A 26,487-nucleotide genomic window follows, 5' to 3' on the forward strand; every position below is an offset into this window, starting at 1 on the left:
GGAAGTGGCAGAGGCAGCTGAATGGAACGGATGGTCTCAATCTGAGTGACAAAGAAGACAATGAGATCCTTGCACTTGATGTTGGAGGTGAGGATGGAGAAGGCAGGGGAGAGGTGTTTATGAAGACAGTTTGTAGTGGAGAAGAGAACCCTGGGGTTACCTTTGCATTTCAGGATGACAAACACCCAGAGGGGCCTATGTTCTCTGGGGTTTAGAAGAATGAGAGATGATCTTATTGAAACATATAAGATTCGAAGAGGGCTTGACAGGGTAGATGCTGAGAGGGTTTTTGCCCTGGCTGGAGAATCTCGAACTAGGGGACATAGTCTCAGGATAAAGGGCTGGACATTTAGGACTGAGATGAGGAGGGTTGGCAAGTTGTAACTAGTGGGGTGCCACAGGGATTGGTACTTAGGCTTCAGTTATTTACAATCTGCACCCCACTAGTTATAACCTGACAATCCGAAAATGACCCATTTATTCCTACTCTCTGTTTTCTGTCCGTTAACCAATCCTCAATCCATGCTAATATATTACCTCCAATCCCATGAGCCCTAATCTTGTGTAACAACCTCTTATGTTGCACCTTATTGAATGCCTTTTGAAAATCTAAATATACGACATCCACTGGTTCCCCTTTATGTACCTTGCTAGTTACATCCTCAAAAAACTTTAATAGATTTGTCAAATGCAATTTCCCTTTCATAAAACCGTGTTGACTCTGCCTAATCATATTATGATTTTCTAAATGCCCTGTTACTACATTCTTAATAATAAATTCTAGCATTTTCCCGACTATTGATGTCAGGCTAACTGGCCTATAGTTCCCTGTTTTCTCTCTTCCTTCTTTCTTGAATAGCGGGGTTACATTTGCTACCTTCCAATCCATGGGGACCGTTCTAGAACCCAGCGATGAATGGCTAAAGCAGTTTTCCGCAATGAACATTCAAGTCTGCATCCCTTGGACTTAAGGGAGCAGAGATGAGGGCCGCACCAGGGGAAACGACCAGGGTGAGATAGAGTAATGGTTCTAATGGGGACAAGGGCATCAAAGGTGGAGGTGAGGGTGTGATTGAGCAGGTTAGTAGCTGCAGAAATATTGTGGTGAATGGAGGGCCAAAGGCTAGACAGTTGGGAATTTGAAAGTGCTGTTGTAAGTGACTCGGGGGAGAGTTTTCTCCAGGGGCGAACACACAAGGAAGTGGGGTTGAGAGGGAGAAGGGGGATGTGGGTGGAGAGGGATACAAGGAAGTAATCAGAGATGGCCTTATCCATGATTGACACGATGGGAGTAAAGAGGCCATGTGAGAGGGCAAGGTCGAGGGGGTGGCTGTGACTTTGGGTAGGGGGGTTTATATGGAGGGAGAGATTAAGGGAGGATAGGAAGGCAGTGAACTCAGAGAAGAGAGAGCATGATGAGTTGAGATGGAGGTTGAAATCACCGAGGATGAGAAGTCGCTCAGTGCAGAGGGTGAGGGAGGAAAGGAGTGAAGATGTCTCGGTGAGAAACTTGGTGTGGTATTTGGGTGGGCAGTAGAGAATGAAGATTTTAAAGGAGTGATGAGAGGGGTGGAACAAGGTGAGATGCTCAAAGGAGGTGATTGTATTTGGTAAAACCTATTGTTTATATTTCCTTTCCTGATAATAAAATGGATTAGTATGAAAGTCATAAATCAGTACGTTCCCTCAACATGTAAAGTAATCAGATTGTTCCATGATAGTTGCCTCTGGGTATAACTCTGCAACCTATCTCTGCAACTTCTTCAACATTTTAGTCCTATGGAATTTCATTTAGTGGAACTTCATGCAAACTGTGGCAAAATGTAAAATAATTAGCAGAAAAATTACATATTTCTAGAATATTTGACGGGGTCCCTGTTCCAATATTAAATATAGTTTTATTTTATATATATTAAGTTGATTGAAGTTGAATAAGTCTGTTTTTTTCCTTCTGAACTTGCTTCCAGTGTTTGATAATCTGCACAGTACACTAATAGGAGTGTGTTTAAAGGTAATGGTTCCGATCTGATAACGTAGGGATGGGTCACATTATGTACGGACAGAATGTCCAGGTCAGGTTTAAATTGATTGACAACTTTGTACTGAAATAGTATAAATATGTAAATCAGCATTAAGAAGGGACAGGGCTAGGGCTGCCTCCTTAACTCCATGCAATCTCAAGCCATATTTAATTATCGGTGGCAATCCACGCTCAGCACACAAGCTCAATAAATATTAATATAAAATATAACCAGTTGGGGGAAAATCAGAACATGCCTGGCTGTCAAAAGACTTATTTTATTACTTAATTGAGGTTTAAGATTTCAATGAAGTTCCTAGAACAAGTCAGTAAAAATGTTACCCTCAAGGATTCCTTTAAGGTCGAGACAACATTAAACTTTAAGTTTATTATAAAATGAAGCTCTTCCTCAATATGTAGTGATAGAGCTGGTGTGTGCGAGCCCCGAGCAATCGTCTATGCCTGCTTAAGATTATGATCAAATTACCGATATGTTAAATCATTACCTTTGATAGACACAGCCTGCTGAGCGATTGAATACTTTACTGATTCTGTAACCCGCCAGCATCATTCTGTAACCCGCCTGCGTCATTCTGTAACCTGCCAGCGCCATGCTGTAACCCGCCAGCGCCATGCTGTAACAGTCTAAGTAACAGTGACGATCAAAGTAGTGATAATTTAATACATTAGCATTCGCCATTGATATTGATGGGGGAGTGGGGTTGGAACTGCTTCAGTAAAGGTCTCTGTGGATTGGCACAAAAGTACCAGGAAATTATAGCATGGCATAAATAATTCCTGGAGTTTCTGTGCCATAATAATAGTGTATCCTGTAGATGCCCCACTACTATAGAGCAAGTTTTCAGGAAAATCCAGGCCACATGTCTATAGTGGTATTATCCATCCACACTTTCAGGCAGGGAATGATCCCATGACTTGCTGGGACCTAGAAAAGAAGGGAATTTAATTTTTCTATAAAGTACAGGAGCTGTAGGAGGTTAAAGGTGTCAGAAAACAAAATGGAGTTCATCTACTGTGCTAACTTGTTTTGTTTGAATCTGTGTGTCTATCCAGGATTAGGGTTGGTTTAATATATTCTTTTGTGTGTCTGGATTAAATTCTATAAAGTAACCAGGACCTGTATGCTTCAAGGTTCACAGTATATTCTGGTTGTCATACACAATGAACCAGCTGAACCGTAGCTTGGAAACGGAAGCAGTGGAAAGGTTTGCTGTTCTTAGCTTTCTGTGCTTTCTGTGCTGGGGGTTTGTGAAGACATTTACAAAATTATGATGAGATTCATAAAAAATGGATCCTGCAAGTAGTTATGCTAAAAAAGTAAAATTTTCTTGATCACCGCCAAGCCAAAATTTTTATCTTCTTGGAGGTTTTAGCTGCAGTGTGAGATTGAGTCCATTCGAGGACAAACTGCATGTAACCTATGGAGGGAAGAAGCTTGATTGGACATGGGCCTTTTCTCATTTTGTCCCTTTCTTTTGTTAAAAGCGTGGCCATCACCAGCTTGACTGCCTCCTGCCCACGTCAAGCTTCCCTGCTCCTGCCCTACTACTGTGAGACTGCCCAAGTAGAAAAAGATTTTAAACGCAGCTTGAATAAAACTGCCTGTCGATCTGTATGCTACATGGACGTGCATGGAATGGTTGGTGCATGCGCTCTTTTAAAAAGCATTCCTTCCCTCCTGTTAATGGAAACTTTAAAAGGAAATAGGGTAGTTTACCCACCAGAGATGTGAAACTGCGAACACACACAACCCCTTTTGAAAGGGGCTGTACAGCTTATATCGAGTATCTGATAGTTTTTGTTATACAGAGTGCACTGAGTAAATCTTCCCTCATGTGTTGAAAGTTGTGGTCAATGACCTTCCAAGACAATCTGCCCCTGTGGGAGCTGTGTGAGAGCTGTGTGAGCCATAATGCCAGGTCAGTTCATTAACGCATTGCACAGGATGTGCTGAGAGTGCTGGGTATGGGAGACAGAACTTCAGGTGCCAGCAACCAGTCCAGGGCTGCTGGTTGCCCCAAGAGTGGTGGCAGCAGGACTCCTAGCACCATTTGTGCTCACGGGCCACATTGTTGCACGCTAAGTGCCTCTGGCTCATTGCACCCCTCAAGTGTCCACGCCCAATGTTGCAGGGAGCAAGTGATGGATGCGTTTCACCTGCCAACCCATCTGCCTCGCGGCATAGGAAACAGGCCTGTCATGGTTGTAACTTTGCTGAGAGTTGAGTTGACGTGTATTGTTGGGTCAATCATCAGTGAAAAAGGGCTGTACACTACTAGGGCAATTTTACAGGTATATGAGACCAATGGGAGCCTTTCCCACTGGCATCAGAAATTGAAAATTTAGGTGTATGCTGCCTGTGATTGTGGTTGGAAAATCATGGGCATTGGGCACCCAACTTTCCAACGTGCGTTGCCAGCAGGTGTGCCTGACTGCCTGCCAGCAATGTGGGCTCATAAAACTAACCCCTAAAATATGAGGTGAGCTCTTCCTGACCTGGGAATATTTGATGATGTTACCGCAGCTGGAGAGCAGAATTGATGATGTTCAGCACTTTCACCTCTATGAGCAAAACATTCACACCAGAACACTGCAGGTAGAACAATAGGAATGGAATACTTTTTTTCATCAAGAATACATTAAAAAAAATAAACCACACTAAAGAAATCTTGTCACTCTGCTTATTCAAAAAGTTTCCTTTCACTAGGGATCTCTTTTTGAAGCTGCCTTATGGATTTGGTATATCATTTATGTCAGGATGTTCCCAATTTATAGAGGATTTTGTTTTCATGTATTAATGATTAATGCTGTTACCCCTTGACAAGGCCCTAAATTGCAGCGGTCAAGAGTTACATAATATTAACCTACATTGCTGTGTCCAGCAACATCTTTTCCTGAATAATTTAGCAAGCTACTGTGAACTTTTGGCTTGCTTTCAATTTGAATTTATACATGTGAAAACGTATGGATGATAGCACAAATTAGGTATCCTTGTATACGCGTTTAAATTGTACTAACAACTACGGCTACTGATTCTCATTACTGCTTTAAAATTCACGATTTAATGAACCAGGGGCTACATGCCCTAACACTAATACGAGGTGTTTACCACTGATGCTTTGACAGCTCCTACAGTTTGTACCATTTGATTCTCCTGTAGGAGCGGATCTGCTTTAGCACAGCTGTATGGGACGTCTGCCACTCTGGAACACCATCATTTCAACCATGCTGTAATGATACTGCAGAGTGAGGTAAGCACAGCAAAAAGCACTGACTCTAGGCAAAATTAGAGAAAACCCCCCCACACTATTTGCAAATGCAATATAAAGCATGGGTAGGGTATCAGTTTTTAATAAACATGGTTGCTGAACTGCAAATCGTCATGGTTTATAAATTATATTATTATGCATTTACAGCAAGAGAATTTTATAATGTGGTAATTATTAAGCCTAACTCTAATATCAAATATATATACATGACTGCTCGCTCTAGTCAAAAGCCTAGGAAAGCTAGGGTTTTATTACAAATGAAAGTTTATGCTTATGAGGATTCTTTAACGGGAATCAAGTTGATTAGTGCCACACAATTGGTTTGTTAGCCAATAATTTATGTCATCACATTTTTTAGCAAAGCACGATATGAGATTAATAGTTATCCCCATATACCAGCAATCTTTATTCATGTATGAAACAGTGATACAGGTTCTAAACCATTACTTCTTACAAGTTGTAATTTAAATATATTTCTTCTTATTATTGAAATCTTTGTGCAGGTTTAACTAGAAGGGAGCATTCATTGGCACACAAAACTTTCCTTCCATTGACGCAGCCTCAACCATTTTCCATCCATGCTTGCTGGAATTTTTCAGAAAGGCCAATTAAAAATAAAAAGCATTATCCAGCATCGCTCAAGAGCTCCCCAAACACAAACACATGTGAAAATTTCTTTAAAAATCAAAATTGGTGAGATGGGCCTTCTTTTTTAACAGTTTATCAAATAAGCTCGCCAGGAACAAATAAGTTGGAAATTTGCAATGTTGTCAGCAAGTAAAGTGCACTCTTGCATGAATGACAGAAAATCTTGTAATTTATTAGTTAGGTGTTACTGGAGGGTTTTACTTGGCACTGAAATATCAGTCCTCTACTCCCAACCTTATTAGTTGTGTGCAAATCGACTCTGGATCTCCTAGCATAAGTGGAACCTCTGGAGAAACAGCTTAAATATCCGTTTTTAGCCGTTTATGCCTTTTCTCCGGGAATTCCACCAATCTCCCATTGGTGAAACCTTGTGGAAATTCCAGGCTATTATGCATTTGAACCTAAGGCCTTTTTGTTCATTCACATGATTCATTGTCTATCTATTAAATGTGTACTCCCATTCCTTGTTTTTTTTCTCCCAAAATGTATTACCTCACATTAAACAGCATCTGCCACCTGTTTGTCCTATCTGCTAACTACGTCTTCCTGAAGTCTCTTAGTCTTTCACCCTTTTTGTCAAACCTCCTATTTTTGTGTTGTCAGCAAATTTTGAGATTGTTTCCTATGTCCAAGTCCAAATCATCCATATATATAGAGAACAAAAATTAGTCCCAACACTGAGGTACACCACTTCCAACCCTTCTTCAATCCAAACAATTCAACCCATTTACCCTAACTCTTTCTTTCCTGTGTGTCAACCAACTTTCTCTCTATGCTGCCACATTTCTTTTTATGCCGTACGCCTGAATTTTTCCAACAGGCATATTGTGTAACATCTTTTCTCCTTTTGCCTCTGCTCTGAGCAATTCCTCATCTTCAGTGATTTCAATCTCCATCTCAGCTCCCCTTGCTCTCTCTTTTGAATTCACTGTCTTCACTAAACCTTTCCATCCATATAAACGCTCCTGCATATATTCATGACCACCCCCTCAGCCTCACCATTTCCCGTGGCGCCTCTACTTCTGACATTTTCCTTGTATCCATCACCACTTACAACCTTCTACCCCTTTCCAATCCCACTTCCTTCTGCATCTGCCCCTGGAAAAAAACTTTCCTCCAAGCTGTTGAAAAAGTATATGGGATCCTGGGCTTTATTAATAGAGGCATAGAGTATAAAAGCAAGGAAGTTGTGCTAAACATTTATAAATCACTGGTTAGGCCTCAGCTGTTGTATTGTGTCCAATTTTGGGCATCACAACTTAGGAAGGATGCCAAGGCCTTGGAGAAGGTGCAGAGGAGATATACTAGAATGGTACCAGGAATGAGGGACTTCAATTATGTGGAGAGACTGGAGAAGCTGGGTTGTTCTCCTTAGAGCAGAGAAGGTTAAGGAGAGATTTAAGAGTTGATTGGGAAACTACATTAAAAGGTATGACAGTAGACAGGCAATGGCTAGCATTTAAAGGATTAATACATAATTTGCAACAAATATATATTCCTTTAAGGCATAAAAACCCACAGGAAAAGTGGTCCAACTGTGGCTAACAAGAGAAATTAAAGATAGTATTAAATCAAAGGAAGAGGCATATAAAGTTGCCAGAAAAAGCAGTAAGCCTGAGGATTGGGAGAAATCAGCAAGGAAGACAAAGAAATTGATAGAGAAAGGGAAAATAGAATATGAGAGTAAACTTGCGAGAAACATAAAAACGGACTGTAAAAGCTTCTATAGGTATATAAAAAGGAAAAGACTGGCAAAGGCAATTACAGACAGAGACGGGAGAATTTATAATGGGGAACAAGGAAATGGCAGAGCAATTAAACAAATACTTTGTATCTATCTTCACAGAAGAAGACACAAAAAACCTCCCAGAAATACTAGAGAACCAAGGGTCTGGCGAGAATGAGGAACTGAAAGAAATTAGTATTAGTAAAAAAAAGTACTAGAGAAATTAATGGGACTGAAAGTCAATGAATCCCAAGGACCTGATGATCTACAGCCCAGGGTTTTGAAAGAGGTGGCTATAGAGATAGTGGATGCATTGGTTGTCATATTCCAAAATTTTATAGATTCTGGAGCGGTTCCTGCAGATTGGAGGGTAGCAAATGCAGCCCCACTATTTAAAAAAGGAGGGAGAGAGAAAGCAGGGAACTACAGACCAGTTAGCCTGACATCAGTAGTAGGGAAAATGCTAGAATCTATTATAAAGGATGTGATAGCAGGACACTTAGAAAATAGTAATGGATTTATGAAAGGGAAATCATGTTTGACAAACCTATTGGAGTTCTTTGAGGGTGTAACTAGTAGAATAGATAAGGAGGAACCAGTGGATGTGGTGTAACTGGATTTTCAGAAGGCTTTCGATAAGGTCCCACACAGGAGGTTGGTGAACAAAGTTAGAGCACATGGAATTGGGGGTAATATACTGGCATGGATTGAGAATTGGTTAACAGACAGAAAACAGAGAGTAGGAATAAACAAGTCTTTCTCAGGTTGGCAGACTGTGACTAGTGGGGTACTGCAGGGATCGGTGCTTGGGCCCCAGCTATTCACAATCTATATCAATGATTTGGATGAGGGGACCAAATGTAATATTTCCAAGTTTGTTGATGACACAAAACTAGGGGGAATGTGAGTTGTGAGGAGGATGCAAAGAAGCTTCAAGGGGATATAGACAGGCTAAGTGAGTGGGCAAGAACATGGCAGATGGAATATAATGTGGAAAAATGTGAAGTTATCCACTTTGGTAGGAAAAACAGAAATACAGAGTATTTTTTAAATGGTGAGAGATTGGGAAATGTTGAAGTTCAAAGGGACCTGAGTGTCCTTGTACATGAGTCACTGAAAGCTAACATGCAGATGAAGCAAATAATTAGGAAGGCAAATGGTATGTTGGCCTTTATTACAAGAGGATTTGAGTACAGGAATAAAGATGTCTTACTGCAATTATATAGGGCCTTGGAGAGACCGCATCTGGAGTATTGTGTACAATTTTGGTCTCCTTACCTAAGAAAGGATATACTTGCCATAGAGGGAGTGCAACGAAGGTTCACCAGACTGATTCCTGGGATGGCGGGATTGTCGTATGAGGAGAGATTGAGTAGACTAGGCCTGTATTCTCTAGAGTTTAGAAGAATGAGAGGTGATCTCATTGAAACATACAAAATTCTTACAGGGCTCGACAGGGTAGATGCAGGGAGGATGTTTCCCCTGGCTGGGGAGTCTAGAACCAGGGGACACAGTCTCAGAATAAGGGGTAGGCCATTTAGGACTGAGATGAGGAGAAATTTCTTCACTCAGAATCTTTGGAATTCTCTACCCTGGAGGGCTGTGGAGGCTCAGTCATTGAGTGCATTCAAATCAGAGATTGATAGATTTCTAGTTATTAAAGGCATCAAAGGATATGGGAATAATGCAGGAAAATGGCGTTGAGGTAGAAGATCAGCCATGATCTTGTTGAATGGCAGAGCAGGCTCGAGGGGCCGGATGGCCTACTCCTGCTCTTATTTCTTATGTTCTTATGTAATAGAGGTGTTCAAAATTATGAGGGGTTTCGATAGAGTAAATGGGGAGAAACTTTTTCCAAAGGCAGGAGGGTCGGTAACCAGAGGACACGAATTTAAGGTAATTGGCAAAAGAACCAGAGGGGAGATGAGGAGAATTTTTTTTATGTAGCGAGTTGTTCTGATCTGGAATGCACTGCCTGAAAGGGTGGAGGAAGCAGATTCAGTAGTAACTTTCAAAAGAGAATTGGATAAATGCTTGAAGGGGGAAAATTTGCAGGGCAATGGGGAAAGAGCAGGGGAGTGGAACTAATTGAATAGCTCTTTTAAAGAGCTGGCACAATGGGTGGAAAGGCCTCCTTTTGTGCTGTATGATTCTATGTTTCAAAGTCACTAACATCGGCACTTTTAAACTTCCAACTGCCCAACCTTTGAATCTCCTTTCGTCATGGTAGCTCTGCAACTGTTGGTCTTCTCAATCACTCCCTCACCACCACCTTTGATGCTCTTATCCACAACTATTCACCGACTCCCATCCCAGTTATTCCCCCTGGTACCACCCCCATCTTTGCTCCCTCACGTGTAAGAGGTGCAGACTTTTCTGGTACTTAGCTATCCATCACCTAATCTACTTGGACTGCATCAAACTCTAACGGGCCTCACTCTCCTCTGCCAAAAATGCCCACTACTCTAGGATCATCAGAGTGAGCAAAGATAACCCACTGCTTCTTTTCTCCATTACTTTCTGCCTCTTTAAATGCCTCTCTCTTGTCTCTTCTACCTTCACCTCCAAAAACAAGTGTGAGGCGCTCATGGTTTTTTTTGTTACCAAGCTAGAGACCATCCATTCAGTTGCCTCTCCTGCTTCCCTTCCTTCCCCTTGCCCACCAAGCCAACCCTCCCCCCAAGCCTCCACTTAACCTAGCCCTGGACCCCCCGTCTTCCTCTAGTCCCCCTCCCTTCTTCCCCTCCATGCCTTCTACAGGTTGACCTTGTCCATGGGACCCACTTTATACTCCCTCAACCCCATTCCTACTAAGTTGCTGATCACCCAATTTTCCTTCCCAGTCCCCATGCTAGCTGGCATTGTTAAATAGTCCACCTCCTCAGGCACTACCCCCTCTCACTTTCAAAAACACCATCACCCCCTCATTAAAAACCCCTCCCTAGTCCCCTCTGTCTATGGAAACTACCACCCCCATCTCCAACCTCCCTTTCCTCTCCAAAGTCATTAAACATGTTGCCTCCCAGATCCGTGCTCATCTCTTCTGCAACTGCCTGTTTCCCTCCCTCAACCTTCCACCTCTCCACCTCCTTTAAGACCTTCTTTAAAACCCACCTGTTTGACCAAACGTTTGGTCACCCATTCTAATAGGTGGGTTTTAAAGAAGCATATTGAAATGTTTTTCAACATTAAAGATGCTATATAAATGCAAGTTGATGTTGTTATAAAACACCTTCTGAAAATCTGTATGGACTACATCTACTGAATTTCGTCTTTCTATTCAATTGGTCATATCTACAAAAAACTCTATTAAATTTGCCAAACAAATCCATACTGGCTCTCCTTGATTAGCCCATGCATTTCTAAATGATCATTACATTTATTTTGAATTTTGAATTCTAATAGTTTGCCCAGAACTGATGTCAATGGAAAAAAAGTTCAAACGCGCTTGGAGCGAGTAACCTCCCTTTCTCTAACAGCCTCCAGAGTCTCCCTCACCTGGATTTGTGGAGTTTCAGTTTTGTAGGAGTTGAGAGGTCGGAGGTTTGAGGCTCCTCCACCTATTGCAGCTCTCTCTCTCTCTTTCTCTCTCTCTCTCTCTCTCTCTCTCTCCGTGGACTGTCCTGCCTTGAAAAAGAACGCAAAAAGTGAAAGTTACCTTTGGTTACCATGATGTGGTAAAATCCAGGTGTCAGCAAGCAGCCTATAAAGGATGTGATGAGAGGTGCATGCACCAAGCAGTTTGACTCCATGTGAGGCTTTTAGCGGAGCGAGGCTGTAAGTGAAGGCACATTTCTCATTGAAGGCTGGTAGGACACATTGAGGGCACCGCTTTGCTCCTGGGCATTGATGGTACTCAATTCAAACACTTTAACACAATATGATGGGTGGTCACTGTAAGTGGCAGACATGCTTAGCATAGTGCACTCTTGGCCCCTTTTGCCTTGCCTGACCTGATAAGGTCATTGAATTTTTTCAGCCATTTAGTGGCCGTGCTTGTAGTATTAGAATGAACACCGACTGTTTTGGCCACCTCCTTCCACTTCCACTGATCAGTTCTCCTTGCACGCCGGTGATGATCTGTTTCAAACCGACCCTCCCTCTTCTGCTTGACCTCGTCTAGCAGCACTTCGACATCTATATCAGAGAACCTGGGGTCTCTCTGTCCTGTAGATCATCCAGGCATATTTTGTTACTTTGCTGTAAATTCATTTTGCTGGATGTCTAACCCGTAGTCCTTTAAATCCTGCAGCAACAAATTATTTCCTGCTCCCAACAAGGAACTCCCAGTCAACAACATATTTGAATTTGTACAGCGCTTTAAATTTAGAAAAACATCCCAAGACACCTCACAAAGGCATAATCAAAAATATGGATGCCAAGCCAAAGAAAGAGGTACAATCAGTATGGTTCCTGATGTGTTCCAAAGCTGCCCCTTCTTGTTATGTGCCGCCTTCTCCTGAATTGAGAAGTTAAAATTTTCAGTCATACCCAAGTGCCACAACAATGGCTTTGATAATGTGCATGCATCTTGCAGCTGCATTGAGATGGAAGTATTTCTTTCAGGTAAATCTATTTAAAAACGTATCTTAAGGAACACGTATAGGTACCAGTACAAAGTGTACCCTGCTGTATAATGGCCGTGCATGGTAATCCTTCAAAATACTACAACAGAACGTGAGGAGCAAAAAAAACAAGTGTGCTGTACATACTTTGGGACCTAATTAATATCTGGTGGGTAGTTACACTTTGACTGACCTGATGGGGTCTGTAAACTTCTTTCTGGCCGGCTTCCAGATTCTCTGTGTTTGCCACTAAAAATTCAACTGTGAATCTTTATGCTGCCCGTCCATCCCCTTTAAGATGATGCAGCAGGAGTTTACATCCCACAGCATGACTGTATTATGCCTCCCCTCAGCCCCAGCAGTGAGTTCACAATTGGACAGCCAGGAGTCACTGCTCCCTTGTTTACAGACAACTGATAAAACTATAGCTCCAGTATTTTACCATGATGACTGTGCTCCCTTAAAAAAAATTCAAGATGTCTGAATCACATGCAGAAATGAATATATTATTGTGACCTTTAATTAAATTAGTCAATATATTTCAACAGTTTGTACCAGCCCTGTAAATGCTAATGTCCTATTTGCAGGAGTACATTTGGGACCAAGTAGAGAGAAAGCAATGGCTCACATCTTGTCTTTGTTCCCTAAAATGCAAATGTAGTGAGTCAGTGACTGTTTTACACTCACATAAAAGAGAAAAAAAATTATCCAGAATAATTAATGAACCCTGAGGCAATTGAACATTTTCAAACATCGGCCCAATAGAAAGCAGTTTTCATCATTAATGTATCATAAGCTATTCAGTGAAAGAAGATTAAAATATAAATCAGCTTCAATCTTCTATACCCATGGGGAGCACATGAAAAAGATCTGTGAGGAATTTTTAATAAATAATAATCCTCAAACTCTTTTTTCATATGTGCAATTTAAAGTCCAAATACAATGCCCAGACATTATCCTTGAAGCCTTTCCTCCTTGTTTTGCTTTTGAACATTTATGATTCTTAGTAAGTTAGAAAAACAATACACAGGAGTCTGGAGGCAAATCTTTCAGGACCGTGTAAAGTGATGCAGTTTATTTAAATAGTCAGAAGATCTGCAAGAAAGGACAAGAAAGACTTCCTGGGGGAGAAATTCAACTCATGCCAGTTTCCAGCGCAAAATGGGCGACGCGATCCAAACGCATGCCCGAAGACGTCGGCGAGAGGCCCGAGACAAATTTGGCATCGGGCTTTATTTGAATGAAACAGGCCAGCTGCAGACACCAATTGATGCAGCTAGCTGTTCAAGCCTTAAGATTTCCAGCCAGCTCCAACGTGGAGCCGGCCGTCAGTTACATCCTGGGAGGAAAAGCAGAGGGAGGCAACCTGGACTGGCAGTGGTCTGCAGTATTTTTGTGGAGCCAGGAGGAATACTCCTGTTTCTTCTGGCCCCACAAAAATGAAACTATTAAAAAGCTTTCTGCCTGTTTCTTAAATGGCCTCTAGTGGTTCCTTTAAGGACTGCTGGTTAGAACAACTCGGCGCAGCATGCATGGCGTAAGCTCCACCCATTTGAAGACCAATTTCGATTGGAGTCCTACACCTGCCGTTAGGACCCTGATTTTATATGCAAGGCACCAACACCTGTTTCAGGCAAGTGAACTGCGTGCCTAGAATTCACCGGCTTCCAATTTGGCAGCGAGCGCACTTCCGGGGAAGATCAGCGCAGTAGATCATGCCCCAAAATTGGTTCCTCCAACGTTGATTTTACACTGAAAGAACGGGTGCAACGATGTTGAATTTCTCCCCCTTTATGTGTGCTTTGCCCATCAGTTTTGTAGCTGCATGGGACAGGCGTCTGTTAAAGGCCTTCAATAAGGTACCGACCGCATTGTAGACACATGGCTAAGGTCAGAGCATGTAAGGGGACCCATAGCAGAATGGATAGCAAGTTGGTTACAAAACAGAAAACAGAGAGTGGGGGTTAAGGTTAGCCACTAAGACTGGCAAAAGATGGGAAGTGGTGTTCCACAGGGATCAGTGCTGGGACCACCGTTGTTCACAATTTACATTAACGATTTGGATTCGGGCATCAGAAGTACAATTTCAAAATTTGTGGACGACACCAAATTGGGGGGTGTAGTTAATACAAAGGAAGAATGTGTCAAAATGCATGAGGACATTAATAAACTTGCAGAATGGGTGTGTAATTGGCAAATGAATTTCAATATAGATAAGTGTGAGGTGGTGCATTTTGGTAGGGAAAATAAGGAGGCCACATATTGCTTGGATAATGAGTCGAAATGGGATAGAGGAGCAAAGGGATCTCGGAATACAAATACACAAATCTCTAAAAGTACCATCGCATATTAATAAGGCCATAAAAAAGGCAAATCATGCACTCGGGTTCACTTCTACAGGGATAGAATTGAAAAGCAAACAAGTTATGTTAAACTTGTATAGAACCTTAGTTAGCCCACACTAGGAATATTGTGCACAGTTCTGGCTTCCATATTATAGAAAAGATATAGAGGCATTGGAGAGGGTGCAAAAAAGATTCACAAGGATGATACCAGAACTGAGATGATATTCTTATCAGGAAAGTTTGAACAGGCTGGGACTCATTTCTCTAGAAAAGAAAAGGCTGAGGGGTGACATGATAGAGGTCTTTAAGATAATGAAAGGGTTTGATAGGGTAAACGTAGAGAAAATGTTCCCACTTGTGGAGGAGTCCAAAACTATAGTCGCTAATAAATCCAATAGGGAATTCAGGAGAAACTTTTTTACCCAAAGAGTGGTAAGAATGAGGAACTCGCTACCACAAGGAGTAGTTGCGGCGACTAGCATAGATGCATTTAAGGGGAAGCTAGATAAGCACCTGAAGGAGAAAAGAACAGAAGGGTTTTTTTTTTATTTGTTCACGGGATGTGGGCGTCGCTGGCGAGGCCAGCATTTATTGCCCATCCCTAATTGCCCTTGAGAAGGTGGTGGTGAGCCGCCTTCTTGAACCGCTGCAGTCCGTGTGGTGACGGTTCTCCCACAGTGCTGTTAGGAAGGGAGTTCCAGGATTTTGACCCAGCGACAATGAAGGAACGGCGATATATTTCCAAGTCGGGATGGTGTGTGACTTGGAGGGGAACGTGCAGGTGGTGTTGTTCCCATGCGCCTGCTGCTCTTGTCCTTCTAGGTGGTAGAGGTCGCAGGTTTGGGAGGTGCTGTCGAAGAAGCCTTGATAGAGTTAGATGAACTAGGAAGGGAGGAGGCTCATGTGGAGCATAAACGCCAGCATAGACCAGTTGGGCCGAATGGCCTGTTTTGGTGCTGTAGTTTCGATGTAAGGATGCACTTATTTATGATTAGATGTTCTTTCTATTCCTCAGAATTAATAAGGTTCTTGAAACGTTAAGGTCAGGTATTCATAGGTTTATCGAGTATATAGTACATGCAATAGTACTTAAGCATACACTTAATCATATAGTACTTACAACCGCACCTGGGGACTGCAACTCGTTACAGTTCTGAGCTCAGTATTCAGGTGGATCGAGCCCTTGGAATCCAAATGTTCATTACAGTTTGCCATTTTTTATACTTTTCTCTTACCCCTTCTACATGACCATCAGCATATATCCACATTAAATGATTATACCAAACGTTATAAACAACTCCATATAAGGGTAAACTAATAGGAACCTATACCTTATCAATAACTCAGTTTACAAGCTGATTTCCTCACTGGTGAGCCCTTTTTCCATTGAGCTAACGAGATCAGTGTAACTCCCTATTTCACTATCTTATCGCACATTTCTTTCTTATTACCTATAATTGCTATTCCACCAAGTGAAACTGCTAATTATAAGTCTCTCTTTGATTCTGTATCATTCAGCACCAGTCCCTGGTTCTAAACGCTAATTAAAAAGATAATGTTTTACCCAGATGTTTTGTCTTTGCAATGAGTGCTTACAGTTCTCTCGAGCCTGAGATCAACAAACACTGGCATTTTCCAACTTAACTTAGGCATGGAGCAGGTGGTTACTTTGTATTGAAACTTGTCGGTGTTGTAAGGGTCAGTCTCAGTTCAAAAGTTCATCGCTCATCATCTGAGAATAGCTGTGTAGCTGTACAATTATAAGGCATTCCAATTTAAGGATCACACCTGCACACTTCACAAACAACTGTTAAAACTTAACATCACTACAATATTAAATCACTTCAAGTCAATAGCAGACAGTTACTATGATCCACCCGTCCCTTACACCCGGCACCAATTTTGCTGATATTTGCGAGGTCAGTGCGAAGACGCCTAATTGGCATGGGGCAGGCAGGCAGGAACTCACACCACTGTAGGCACATCTCCGACATCCTCCTGCCTCATACAGCTGGAAGACCTGGAGCATGCACAACATTGGGGTGGGGAATTACCCAGGTCCTCTCGGACTCCAGCGTATTTTCCTCACCTGGCCTCGACCCTCCCCACCCCCGGTGGAGCCCACATATCCATCTGGAGGCTGGTAGGCCTCATCTCATTGGACATACCAACTTCCAGTACTACGCCAGGTCCTGAATGAGCTGAGAAAGTGGGAATTCCCAGCATAGGAAATCCCCAACCCTGGCTCCGCTCCTTGATGACATTTGCCTTGTAAGGAGTGGGCTGAACTTCCATAGCAGGCGAGAAAATCCTGGAAATGTCAAAGAGCTTCCAATATCAGGTCCCTGCCATTTTCCAGTGGGTTTCTCTGGTCTCCCGCTGGAGTTACAGCAGGATTACAGCAGTCTACCAAGGAAATTCAGGGCCAATACCTATGAAATGGTGAGTTGGCTACCTGGAGCAAACATTGTGCATAATTGAAGAAAGGTTAGAAGCTATATTGAAGGACCACAGTTTTGATAGTCCATGTAGGGGTAAACGATGGAGAGATATAATACTGGGTCTTAATGTCACAATATGAGAATTGCCTCTAAATTTAAAGCTGGGGATGCAAAGTAACGTGCTCCAGTGTACTTTCAGGGCTTGGGAAAGAAAGGGAATTCACCGAGAAAATTGAGGATGTAAATAAGTACTCGGCAATCTGGTGCATAAATAGCAGTGCACTTTCATAAATAACTGGGAAGACTTTCAGAATAAAAAGGACTGGCACAGGAGAGACAGGCTGCACCTAAACCAAATAGGAACAAAGAGACTTGGGAACAACTTTGCATCAGCAATTGAGAATAATTTGAACTTGAAAGGTGGGAGTGGGAAGGGCAGGGAGAAAACCAGATCCCAGATAAGAGTGATCTCAAGGTAGAAAGTTGTCAACAGATGGGTATGCACTTAGACTGACATAACAAGAACTGGAGACCAGGAATAGGCAAACACCGGGGAACATCAAAGGAGGTAAATCTAAAATAAGATGTATCTACATGAAGCATTAGAAATAAATGCCTGAGCAGGTGGCTATTGTGGCATTAAGGAACTACGATGTAGTGTGATTGACAGAAACATGGCTAAGTGCAGAGGATGCAAATGAATTTATCATTCAAGGCTAGTTTAGAGTGTATAGAAAAGAGAGAGTGAATAGCAAAGGAGGTGGTGTAGCCCTTTGTGTCAGGGACACATGAAAGGTAAATGAAGTTGATCCTGTGGGAGGGGGCCAAAACTACTCTAGTAAGACATCTCAAATATTAAAAAATCTAAACTTACATTAGGGATATGCTACAGACCACCATGTTAGCATAAGAAGAAGGACAATTTGCCATAAGAAGAGATAGGAAGAATATGTGAGAATGGGAAAGTTATTTTAATGGGAGACTTCATCAACCAAATATACACTGGGAAAAGCTAGTTTAGAAACAGAGGATAATTTTCACTATACAACCACAGAATGATCAAGTTCAACATGGTCTGGGAGTCAGAAATACCTAAAACTAGGAGTTGGGTATATAACAAAGGTTAAATTCAAAGCAATAAAGGAACTACTAAAGCAAATGAATTGGGGGAGGTTGTTCACCAACACTTCAGCAGAGGTCAAGTGGGACACCTTTAAAGGTATAATGCTGAGCATGGAGGATAAATACACTGCTAAATCCAAGAAGCTCAGACAAAATAAATGTGACCTAAATGGATTAATAAACAAATTAAAAGTGAAATAAGGAGGGAAGATGACCCCTACAAAACTGGCAGGGAGAAAGGGGAAGGGGTTTACTGGAATAAAGGAAAATGCAGAAACGTGGTAAAAGATCAATCAGAGAGGCAAAGAGAGACCTTGAAAAAAGCACAGCAGCAGAGGCTAAACACAACAGTAAAAAAAATCTGCAGTACTTCAACAGCTGAGTTTTAGATAAGCTGAAGTTTATTTAGGTTGGAAGATGGGAGGGCAGCCAGGAGAGCATTGGAATAGTTGAGTCTGGAGGTGACAAAGGCATGGATGAGGGTTTCAGCAGCAGTCGGCCTGAGGCAGAGGCAAGTGATGTTACGAACATACGAATATACAAATTAAGAGCAGGAGTAGGCCATTCGGTCCCTCGAGCCTGCTCTGCCATTTGTTAAGATCATGGCTGATCTGATTGTGACCTCAACCCTGCTTTCCCGTCTACCTACTATAACTTTTGACTCCCTTGTCAATCAGGAATCTAACTCAGCCTTAAAAATATTCAATGACCCTGCCTCCACCCCTCTCTGGGGAAGGGAGTTCCACAGACTCACGACCCTCTGAGAGAAAAAATTGCTCCTCATCTCCGTCTTAAATGGGAGACCCCTTATTTTTAAACTGTGGCCCCTAGTTCTAGTCTCTCCCACAAGGAGAAACATCCTCTCAGAATCTATCCCTTCAAGTCCCCTCAGGATCTTATATGTTTCAATAAGATCACCTCTCATTCTTCTAAACTCCTGTGTATACAGGCCCAACTTGTCCAACCTTTCCTCATAAGAAAACCCCCTCATCCCAGGAATCAGTCGAGTGAACCTTCTCTGAATCACCTCCAAAGCAATTATGTCCTTTCTTAAAGGACTTTCTTAGAGTTAGAGGTAGGCTGTCTTTGTGATGGAGAGGATATGACATCAGAAAATCAGCTCAGGATCAGATAGTGAACTTGAGGATTATCTGTACAATAATAACCTAATAAACAGCAGACAACATGGATTCAGAAGGGGAAGATCTGCCTGACCAACCTTTTTGCCTTCTTCGAGGAAGTGACATCCCAAGTAGACTGTGGGAAACCTTATGACGTGGCGTACCTAGACTTCCAATAGGCATTTGACAAAGTTCCACATGAACGGCAATTATTTTAAACTCAAGACATTGGGGATTCTAGGCAAATCCTGGGAATGGATAAAAAAGTTGGTTAAAGGGTAGAAAACAATAAGTACACATTACAGGAGTTATATCAGGGTGGCGAAATCATAAGTGAGGCCCTAGGGCTTGGTGTTGGGATTAAAATTTATGTAATGACCTGGATTTAGAAACTCAATTCAAAGTGGTCAAATTTGTAGATGTTGCCAAACTAGGGGAGGCAGTGGAATTGGAAGAGGCAGTTCAGAAATTACAGAATGGATTGAATAAAATGCTGAACTTGTTCAACCAGTGCAGAGCAGAAGTCGACAAAGCCAATAGAATGTTGAACTCCACAGCCAAAACAGTGGAACACAAGTCAGAGGAAGTCATGGCCAAACTTAACAGTGCTCTGGTCAGACCATTTCTGGAGTAGTGTGTCTATTTCTGGCTGCCAAGGCATAAGGGACACATTCAAGCACTGGAGGCAGTGCAGAGAAGAGCCATGAGGCTGATCCCTGGTGTGAAAGGAAAGCCTGAAGAAGCATAGACATTTCAACCTGGAAAGGATATGGGGAGAGAGCAGGAGAACGGGATTAGACTGGATGACTCGTGGAGAAAAAAAACAATGCAAACTTGATGGGCCAAACGGCCTGTTTCTGGGCTGCAACATTCTGAGCTTCACTCTTGGTAGGGGTGCCAGGCTGTGAGTTGCTCCATGATGCGGTGTGATGTGTTGTGCTTTCACATTCAATTTAGACACCTGTTATATGCATTGGACCTCTTTATTAAAGCCCCTCCATCTGATTTATTTGCTGTAGACATTTAGACATGATGAATTGACAGATGCCCCTGTTTATTTAGCAACAGTGTGCCTGAATGGAGCTAGTGACAAAAAAAAAATTCTGCCAGCTCTCTTGTTTAGTATTGATGTTAACGCAATTCAGTGATATCTTCATTCACTTTGCAGTTCGGAATATTTTTCACTCAGGACCTTTCTGCTTAGTCCAAAGAGGCCTTATGCAGTTAGAACCAAGTAATTTCACAGGGGCTTTGTACGGTTCTTCAGGGTTCATCGACAGCATCTTCCTGCTGCTGCTGTGCACCTCCTGCTGCCTGACTGATTAAAGTGGGTCGGGCTCCTGATTGCAGTTTTGGTGGTATTTACTGTGATTTCATTTTGGGCTAAATACTGCCAGTGTTTAATGCTTGTATTTGTCATTAAAAGTGGCATGTGAACATTGTTTCCAGTGTTGCACCCCTCGTTATGAGGTTAATTGGCTGTTAGTCACTCTGTAAACATTAGCAACACTCATTAGCACTCAGTGGAAACTCTGTGCTGGTGATAAATATACCACGTGCATATTTACAGATGAAAAAAAAATGTTAATGTCAGTGTTAAATCATCTCAAACTTACTGCACGTAAGAAAATTCAGGCTAAACCATCTAGCTGCATGCAGATATCCACCTCTTTCAACTAACGTTTAGTAATAACATTCAGTTGAAAAATAATTCTTTTCATCCTTGTTGCTCAGTTGCCAAATGTAATGCCAACTGTAGTAGTGAGCCATACCGATCGGGCTGATCCCTGGTGTGCACTGAGTTAACTGATCTCAGCCATAACTATAATAGGGATGCTACAATTGGTCCTAGTGCATCTTGGTTGGGGAGGGGGAAAAGATCAGATAGGGTTCCTGCTTCTAATTACTCTCCAGCAAACTCTGCCAGAATTAAGTGTGTGTGGGCGTCAAGTGGACACAGGCTGGGGTTCCGCTGTGGTGTCTTCTCCAATAGAATAGCCTGCCAACACTCATTGTCAAAGCTCGCTGATGTAGAACGGTCGCTTTGCCTAAATACTGGAGGCCAACACGCACTTGTAGAACATATAACAGGCATGAGTAAGGGCATTTCAGTGTTAGAATTACTTTAATAGACTTGCATATGGGCTGCCTCCTTGCCCACCCTTTAGTTCAACTGGTGCAGAGCTTTTGTTTTTGTTCCTTTCTGTCTCTACTTTAGTAATCTTATTATTGTAAACAATTTTACAACACCAAGTTATAGTCCAGCAATTTTATTTTAAATTCACAAGCTTTCGGAGATTTTCTCCTTCCTCAGGCAAATGTGCCTGAGGAAGGAGAAAATCTCCGAAAGCTTGTGAATTTAAAATAAAATTGCTGGACTATAACTTGGTGTTGTAAAATTGTTTACAATTGTCAACCCCAGTCCATCACCGGCATCTCCACATCATAATCTTATTATGTCATGGATTGATCCCAGCAGCCCAGCTCAAACCAGTTTCTAGGCCAAAGAGTTCAAAATTCCACAACCCCACAGTATACCATCTCATGAGATGTATGTCAGCTTGCCTCAGTTGGTAATACTCTTGCTTCTGGATCAGAAAATTGTGGGTGTGAGCTCATAATCTATGCTGATACTCCAGTGCAGTTCTGAGAGAATTCTGCATTGTTGGAGGTGTCATCCTTTGGGTGAGACATTAAACCAAGGTCCCATCTTCCTGTTCTGGTAACTCAAGTGACTCTATTGCTGGGATTCTTCCCTTCAGGGTGGAGTTTTGGCAGGATGGAACCTTTTCCCATCCCTCCAGATCCACCCCAATCCTGACCCATTTCCTTGGTTTTGGGGTAATTTGCAATGCAGGCATAGCTGCCGGTGGGATTCATGCCACTTAGAGTCACCAGTGAAAGGGTGGAAAATCCTGGCAAGTCAGCAGAAGAGGTGACAAAGGATCTTTAAGGGGAAGATGCACCCCTAAGATTGGACCAGAGTTGTGTTGGCTACCACAATCATTGGTAGATTTCTCACAAATTACTGCTTCCTGACATGAGCCACAAATTTCCTCAGTGCCTAGGGTGCAATTCTGGGGTAAAGGTTGTGGGAGAGGACTGGAAGGGGTCGGGGCCCCAGACACACCAGATCTCCGCCCCAATGAGTAATGCATGGGAATTCCTGCTCAGGGCTGGGGTCCATAAATGGCCTGACATTTAAAAGAAGATGGGAGCGGCAGAGTGGAGTAACTCATCAGAATTTTTTTTTTTAATTATTCATTCATGGGATGTGGGCATCACTGGCAAGGCCAGCATTTATTGCCCATCCCTAATTGCCCTTGAAAAGGTGGTGGTGAGCCGCCTTCTTCAACTGCTGCAGTCCATGTGGTGAAGGTTCTCCCACTGTGCTGTTAGGTAGGGAGTTCCAGAATTTTGACCCAGCGACGATGAAGGAATGGTGATATATTTCCAAGTCGGGATGGTGTGTGACTTGGAGGGGAACGTGCAGGTGGTGTTGTTCCCGTGTGCCTGCTGCCCTTGTCCTTCTAGGTGGCAGAGGTCGCGGGTTTGGGAGGTGCTGTCGAAGAAGCCTTGGCGAGTTGCTGCAGTGCATCCTGTGGATGGTACACACTGCATCCACAGTGCGCTGGTGGTGAAGGGAGTGAATGTTTAGGGTGGTGCATGGGGTGCCAATCAAGCGGGCTGCTTTGTCCTGGATGGTGTCGAGCTTCTTGATTGTTGTTGGAGCTGCACTCATCCAGGCAAGTGGAGAGTATTCCATCACACTCCTGACTTGTGCCTTGTAGGTGGTGGAAAGGCTTTGGGGAGTCAGGAGGTGAGTCACTCGCTGCAGAATACCCAGCCTCTGACCTGCTCTTGTAGCCACAGTATTTATATGGCTGGTCCAGTTAAGTTTCTGGTCAATGGTGACCCCCCAGGATGTTGATGGTGGGGGATTCAGCGATGGTAATGCCGTTGAATGTCAAGGGGAGGTGGTTAAACTCTCTCTTGTTGGAGATGGTCATTGCCTGGCACTTGTCTGGCCTGAATTCCTTTGGCTCACATCTCCTGAGCTCCCAATGACCTGGATGCTGATTGAAAGATACCAGTGTTTAAGTTAGTGGAGAAGCAAATGTTGAGACTGCAGGGATGTCCAAGGCTTGGTGTTGGCCTGGAACACTCCAGAGGACCACAGATAGACAAAATGAAAGGGGGCTGATTTCCAACATCGGTGCGATTTTCAGTTCGTCATATTGGCTTCTCCCCGATTGGCTTTCCAATGCCACATCTTTCTCAACCCCCTCTTTTTTAAATGTGCAAAAGTTTTTGCTGAGTTTTTGTAATACTGAAGTTTCTACCTGAATTTCACCTTTAAAAATGTAGCATTTATTTTTCCCCTGGTTTTAATTTAGATATGATTTTTTAAATCCCCAGGAACAGCTGCTTTGACCTTTTACACATCTGTATTAAGCTACTGTACCTTTCCCTTAATTTTAGGGACACAACATTTTTGCCAACCTTTCATCCAAGGACTACAGCGATTTGATGCAGCTGCTAAAACAAGCCATCCTGTCCACTGACCTCATGCTTTATTTTGAGTAAGTGTTTCCATTACAACTTAATTACAACACAGATTTGCCATTTAATTTTATTATTTTACTGTAACAAATGCAATACTGTTTAGCAAATGTATCATTTTGCCAAGTTGACTCAGTTGGTAACACTCTTGAGTCTCAATCAGAAGGTTCAAGCCCTATTCCAGGACTTGAGCACATAATCTAGGCTGACACTTCAATTCAGTACATGCTGCATTATTGGAAGTGCCACCTTTTGGATGAGATCTTAAACTGAGGCCCTGCTCAGGTGGATATAAAAGATCCCCATGGCACGACTCGAAGAAGAGCAGGGAATTCTCCTGGTGTCATTGGTTCAAGCCAATGTCCCTCCCTCTGCATCAAAAACAGATTATCTGGTCAGTCATTTTGTGTTTTCATGCAAATTGGCTGCCATGTTTCCCTACATAACCACAGTGATTGATTGTAAAGCAGTTTGGGATGTGATAAGGCACTGTATCAGTGCAAGTTCTTCCTTCTTTCTTTATCTGTGTTTTGTGAAGTGTGAACTGTGTTACCTGTACATGTACAAAAATAGTGACATAGTTGCAGAACTGCTGACACCACTCATAGCTGTACCAGTACCTGTATCCATACACAAACTCCCAGGAAGGAATTTAAGGGTGCCAGGGTGATTTGCCCTCCAGTTTTTCCTCTTCAGGGTACACTTAACAGTTATTTGAAAACTAAGCATTCATTAAATTAAGGGTGCTGAGGAGATTAACAAATTATTTGGCCAAGTTTATTGCTGCACTATGCATGAACATTATCAGATGTACTAATTGTAATGGGCTGGTTCAGTTTGGTCTGTATTACTGCCCATTTGTATTTTTAGTATGTTAAAGTAACCATTTTAAAACCTGTTTCATTTAATCAAATAATTAGCAGATTGCTCATATATCAACATTTATTGCCGACTGAAGCTAATTAGATGCCAGCAGTAATAGGGCATACTCAGTTGTTGGTTTGTTGGAATGTGCTAATTTCCCTGATTGTAGAATGTCAACCGTGTGTGGAATTGTAATGCTACAATACTCAGTACAGATACAATAAAATATTTCCTTTTTCTCATCTAAATGCAGGCAGCGCACAAAGTTCTTCGAGTATGTAATGTCTGGGGAACATAACTGGCGTCTTGAGAAGCGCAGGGAAATGTTGAGGTAAAACAGGATTCTGAAACTGTTTCATTTTTGTCCTGTAACAGTATGTGATTGCAATATAATTATGCTTCACCCTATTTTATTAAAACTAATTCCCAATCAACTAAGCAACATGTCAAAGATGAACAACAGCTTCTTGTTTGTTTTGCTATATTTTTCTACATTAAAAGCCCTATATACTTGCAAGTTGTTGTTTAATTTTGACTTTTACTGGTTTACTTAGGCTGGATTTCAAAAGAATCTTGACGTTACTTTAAAGGACCCATTTTTGTTAATTTTCCATGTAATATTCTCACTCACCCCTACCTCATGAAAGCAATAGACTGATGCTGGGGTACAGTTCCATGAGCCATGCTGGTTCTCTAGTACCTACTCAAATAGCTAAAGATCACATGTGATCTTGGATAATAAGTGTTGGTTGGCTATTTGACTAGGGGGATGCGGGCGAGACAGAGAAGCGATCACAGCAGAGTCCAGTTCTGTCCTCACCTGACAGGCGTCCAATATTAAGCTGCACGTAAAGCATGATTTTCCACTGCATGTGTGATGCAATGTGGGTCACTGAATGAGATATTTTGACTGAGAAGACCAGGGGCCAATCCTGGATTTTCTTAATCTGTGTATGCTGGTGCCACATCAGGTGGTGCATTTGCCTACAAGGGTAGTATGTTCTGTTTGGTTTTTTTTAAGGTTGTAACTTATGGGTAGGGATGCACATCTGGCCCAGTTCGGAACCTTGCAGTTTCAAGTTGATTTACGAATACCTAAATTTGGCCCAGTTTTGGTTTCTCTGAATTTGAAGGGACAAAAAAAATTGCAGCTCACATGCCCAATGAAATCATGTTTCTCATGCTGTTTGATGACCATTTTCAATTTGCTCTTTGTGTGGATAGCAGCATGTTAGTGACCCATATACTCGACTTATTGGGCCATAATTTGCTGTGGCGTGGCATCTATCAGCATCTGCCGTGAGTTAGACTTGCCCTTGCACGTTTAGGTTTTAAAATTTTTTGTGTGGCAAGTTGCTGCAAGTGCGAGCTGATAACATCGCAGCAAGGGAAACTGGGCATCTGGGATCTGAGTGAACAGGGCAAGCAACTGGGTATCTCCTTCAGATCAGATTGAAGGATTGTGAAATTAACAGCATAAGGACTGAGAAAGAAATGCAAATTAGAGTGGGTGAATTCAATGTCAAATCAGGTACAGAAAGAGAAATAAAGAAGGGGGGGAATTGGATTAAGAGAGAGGAAAAAGAGACTGGAAGGAAAAGTTTTTTAAAGATTAAAATTAAAAATTTAACATTTTTAAAATCTACACCAATTAAAACCTGAAAAAAATGCAACTCCATACTTGTAATAGATAATTTTCAGTGCCAGAGAGGTTGATAGGCAGTAATTAACATTTATCACATTGTTAAAAGGGTACTTAGACTGAAATGGACAAGACATAAC

At 42.2% G+C, this 26,487-nt stretch overlaps 1 protein-coding gene across 1 annotated transcript in view; it reads left to right on the forward strand.

Moving 5' to 3' along the window:
• The window catches only part of pde11al (phosphodiesterase 11a, like), a 211,168-nt gene that overhangs the window by 160,950 nt on the left and 23,731 nt on the right, over positions 1–26,487 (forward strand). The window contains exons 14-16 of the mRNA XM_067997983.1: positions 5,202–5,292; positions 23,761–23,861; positions 24,959–25,036. Coding sequence (XP_067854084.1) covers positions 5,202–5,292; positions 23,761–23,861; positions 24,959–25,036 — 270 coding nt within the window. The remainder of the gene's footprint in view (positions 1–5,201; positions 5,293–23,760; positions 23,862–24,958; positions 25,037–26,487) is intronic.

This window comes from Heptranchias perlo, chromosome 2 (genome assembly GCF_035084215.1).
Source record: "Heptranchias perlo isolate sHepPer1 chromosome 2, sHepPer1.hap1, whole genome shotgun sequence".
NCBI classification, from domain to species: Eukaryota; Metazoa; Chordata; class Chondrichthyes; order Hexanchiformes; family Hexanchidae; genus Heptranchias; species Heptranchias perlo.